The sequence below is a fragment of the Pongo abelii genome, chromosome 9, assembly GCF_028885655.2.
Source record: "Pongo abelii isolate AG06213 chromosome 9, NHGRI_mPonAbe1-v2.0_pri, whole genome shotgun sequence".
Classification (NCBI taxonomy): Eukaryota; Metazoa; Chordata; class Mammalia; order Primates; family Hominidae; genus Pongo; species Pongo abelii.
The window spans coordinates 3,066,367-3,070,541 of record NC_071994.2 but is presented as its reverse complement, the minus strand read 5'-3'; the positions used below and the strand labels follow the sequence as shown (position 1 = coordinate 3,070,541).

The following is a 4,175-nucleotide window of genomic DNA, read 5'->3' as shown; positions in this document are numbered from 1 at the left end:
AATCCCAGCACTTTGGGAGGCCGAGGCAGGCAGATCACCTGCGGTCGGGAATTCGAGACCAGCCTGACCAACATGGAGAAACCTATCTCTACTAAAAATACAAAATTAGCCAGGCATGGTGGCACACGCCTGTAATCCCACCTATTCGGGAGGCTGAGGCAGGAGAATCTCTTGAACCTGGGAGACGGAGGTTGTGGTGAGCCAAGATGGCACCATTGCACTCTAGCCTGGGCAACAAGAGTGAAACTCCATCTCAAAAAATTTTTTAAAAATTAATTTATATATGTGTATTTATTTATTCATTTATTTATTTTAGAGACAGGGTCTCACTCTGCACCCACGCTGGAGTGCAGTGACACAATCACAACTCACTGCAACCTGAAACTCTGGGGCTTGAGTGGCAGTTCAAGTGGCCAACGCAAGATGGGTCAAAGTCAGAGTGGTGGTGATGGTCCTGGAGGTGGCAAGAAGGATGACAAGGACAAGAAAAAGAAATATGAACCTCCTGTACCAACTAGAGTGGGGAAAAAGAAGAAGAAAACAAAGGGACCAGATGCTGCCAGGAAACTGCCACTGGTGACATCTCACACTCAGTGCCGGTTAAAATTACTGAAGTTAGAGAGAATTAAAGACTATCTTCTCATGGAGGAAGAATTCATTAGAAATCAGGAACAAATGAAGCCATTAGAAGAAAAGCAAGAGGAGGAAAGATCAAAAGTGGATGATCTGAGGGGGACCCCGATGTCAGTAGGAACCTTGGAAGAGATCATTGATGACAATCACGCCATCATGTCTACATCTGTGGGCTCAGAACACTACATCAGCATTCTTTCATTTGTAGACAAGGATCTGCTGGAACCTGGCTGCTTGGTCCTGCTCAACCACAAGGTGCATGCCGTGATAGGGATGCTGATGGATGACACAGATCCCCTGGTCACAGTGATGAAGGTGGAAAAGGCCCCCCAGGAGACCTATGCGGATATTGGGGGGTTGGACAACCAAATTCAGGAAATTAAGGAATCTGTGGAGCTTCCTCTCACCCATCCTGAATATTATGAAGAGATGGGTATAAAGCCTCCTAAGGGGGTCATTCTCTGTGGTCCACCTGGCACGGGTAAAACCTTGTTAGCCAAAGCAGTAGCAAACCAAACCTCAGCCACTTTCTTGAGAGTGGTTGGCTCTGAACTTATTCAGAAGTACCTAGGTGATGGGCCCAAACTCGTATGGGAATTGTTTCGAGTTGCTGAAGAACATGCACTGTCCATCATGTTTATTGATGAAATTGACGCCATTGGGACAAAAAGATATGACTCCCATTCTGGTGGTGAGAGAGAAATTCAGCGAACAATGTTGGAACTGCTGTGCCAGTTGGATGGATTTGATTCTAGGGGAGATGTGAAAGTTATCACGGCCACAAACCGAACAGAAACTTTGGATCCAGCACTTATCAGACCAGGCCGCATTGACAGGAAGATTGAGCTCCCCCTGCCTGATGAAAAGACGAAGAAGCGCATCTTTCAGATTCACACAAGCAGGATGACGCTGGCTGATGATGTAACCCTGGACGACTTGATCATGGCTAAAGATGACCTCTCTGGTGCTGACATCAAGGCAATCTGTACAGAAGCTGGTCTGATGGCCTTAAGAGAATGTAGAATAAAAGTAACAAATGAAGACTTCAAAAAATCTAAAGAAAGTGTTCTTTGTAAGAAACAGGAAGGCACCCCTGAGGGGCTGTATCTCTAATGAACCATGGCTGCCATCAGGAAAATGGTTGGGAGATTTCTCAATCCCTGAAAGGGATGAGGTTGGGGGAGTTGCCGAAAGGAATCCCTGTTCCCACTGATTTTTATTAGCAAAACATCCTGTGTCTTTTGGAGTACGATGTGTAAGTGCCCATTGGGTGGCCTGTCTTTTGGTTACTGTGCAGCAGTCTGCTTCCCAATAAAGCGTGCTCTTTCACAAACAAACAAACAAACAAAAGAAACCCCGGGGCTCAAGCCATCCTCCCTCTTCAACCTCCCAGAGTACTGGGATTACAAGTGTGAGCCACCATGCCCAGCTGAAATTTTCCCTTTTTACAAGGATATCAGTTATACTGGATTAAGGTCCACCCTAATGACCTCATCTTACGACTTTATCATCTGCAAAGATCCTATTTCCAAATAAGGTCACATTCACAGGTCCTGGCGGTTATAGGATTTCCACATCTTTTGGGAGAGACACAATGCAACCCATAACAACCTGTAACCCAATGTGCTGTCCCAAAGAACTATAATACCAGGGGGATGCTGAGGTTCAGAGAGTGTCCTTGCCCTGGTGGTAGGGCTGGGACGCAGCAGGACTGGGGAGGCGGGACCCACTGCTGCTAGACACTGCAGAACTCTTAGACACAGCTCGGCCACCTGAGCAGGTGATAATTTCCCAGTTCCGCTCTGCAGATCTTTTTTTTTTTTTTTTTTTTCCAGTAGAGATGAAGTTTCACTAAGTTGGCCAGGCTGGTTTTGCACTCCTGACCTCAAATGATCTGGCCGCCTTGGTCTCTCAAAGTGCTGGGATTACAGGCATGAGCCACCACGCCTGGCCCCACTTTGCAGATTTAAAAACAAGACATCTGGAAGCTCAGAGAAGTTAAACTCACCCCAGGTCTCACAGCCAAACTCTGGCTTGCCTGACCTGATGTCAGGAGGCTTTCTCAGTGCAAGAAAGGAAGGGCAGGGCAAGCCTTAGCCAACTGTTTATCTCCAAGAGGCTTCTGACTCTACTGGGCGCCTCCGGTTCCTTCTCCCAGGAAGGCATGTGGCCGAGCTGGGCTTGGGTGACTCATGGTCCTAGAGTGACGAGTGAGCAACAGGCACTGTGAGAGTCATGGTAGGACCTGGCCAGAACTTCGTCCCCTAAGTCCTGGACCTGGTCCCTTCTTTGGGATTAGTTGGGGTCTCACAGAGCCTCCCACGTCCTGGGCAAGTTACAGCACATGCTACAGGATCTTTGCAGAAATGTAAACAAACTCTTCCTTCTTTTTTTTTTTTTTTCCAGCCACCAATAGAATTTAGAATTTATTTATTTTTTATTTTATTTATTTATTTGAGACGGAGTCTCGCTCTGTTGCCAGGCTGGAGTGCAATGGCGCGATCTCGGCTCATTGCAACCTCTGCCTCCCTGGTTCGAGAGATTCTCCTGCCTCAGCCTCCCGAGTAGCTGGGACTACAGGCAAGCGCCACCATGTCCAGCTAATTTTTGCATTTTTAGTAGAGACGTGGTTTCACCATGTTGGCCAGGATGGTCTCGATCTCTTGCCCTCGTGATCCACCCACCTCGGCCTCCCAAAGTGCTGGGATTACAGGTGTGAGCCACCGTGCCCGGCCTTAGAATTTATTATGAAATTAGACATGAGGTTCCAAAAAGTAACTAGAAGATTTTTTATTTTTTATATTTTGAGAAAGGGTCTCACTCTGTCGCCTAGGCTGGAATGCAGTGGCACAGTCGTAGCTCACTGCAGCTTCAAACTCCTGGACTCAAATGATCCTCCGGCCTTAGCCTTCCAAGGTGCTGGGATTACAGGCATGAGCCACTAATCCTGGCTAATAATTTTTCTTGACATACTAAAATTCTGTTTCTTAAATAGCATTTCCTCTCATTTTGGGTGGGTGCACGAACCTTGGGTGGGATATCCTTGGGAGGTGACATCATGCACACAGAAGGCAGGAGCCCTAAGGGGGTTGGGGATGGCTCCAGAATGGGGTCTGAGAAGGAGATGGAGAAGACTGTTCACGCAACACTTCATAGTGGCTTGCTTTCCGCAGGGTCATTGGCAGGGCGGTCCCTAGGCCTGGAGCGCGCTTCCCGCCCATCCCCAGGCCCTGCTCCAGGTCGGCCTCCTGGGAACCATCCCGTCTCGCCAGCACACCCTGTCCCGAGGCCGCCTCTGATCTCCAGGCTGGGCCTGGTCCCCACGGCGCTTAGTGCAATCATGACTTAAACACCTATTACAGGACGCTCAGTCTTTAGTGCTTGTCTCTCCGCGGCTGGGCTGACTACTCCCAGCACGGACACTGAACTCTTCGCCCGCGATGCTCCGGAGCGCGGGTCACCATTGGGTTGAACTACAGCTCCCAGCATGCTCCGGGCCGGCAACATCCGGAGCCCCTGGTGGTTGCCTAGCGACCGGGCGT

General features: G+C 48.9%; 1 protein-coding gene across 1 annotated transcript; it reads left to right on the top strand.

Annotated features, from left to right (window-relative positions):
• The first annotated feature begins 402 nt into the window (after positions 1-402).
• On the top strand, positions 403-1,900 carry LOC134762139 (26S proteasome regulatory subunit 4-like). The gene has a single exon (XM_063728349.1). The coding sequence runs from the start codon at positions 424-426 to the stop codon at positions 1,744-1,746; it is 1,323 nt and encodes a 440-aa protein (XP_063584419.1). The 5' UTR covers positions 403-423; the 3' UTR covers positions 1,747-1,900.
• The last annotated feature ends 2,275 nt before the right edge of the window (positions 1,901-4,175 follow it).

What these genes read in the sequence shown, in the direction of transcription:
- LOC134762139 (XM_063728349.1), top strand. Translation starts at nt 424, where the DNA reads ATGGGTCAAAGTCAGAGTGGTGGTGATGGTCCTGGAGGTGGCAAGAAG.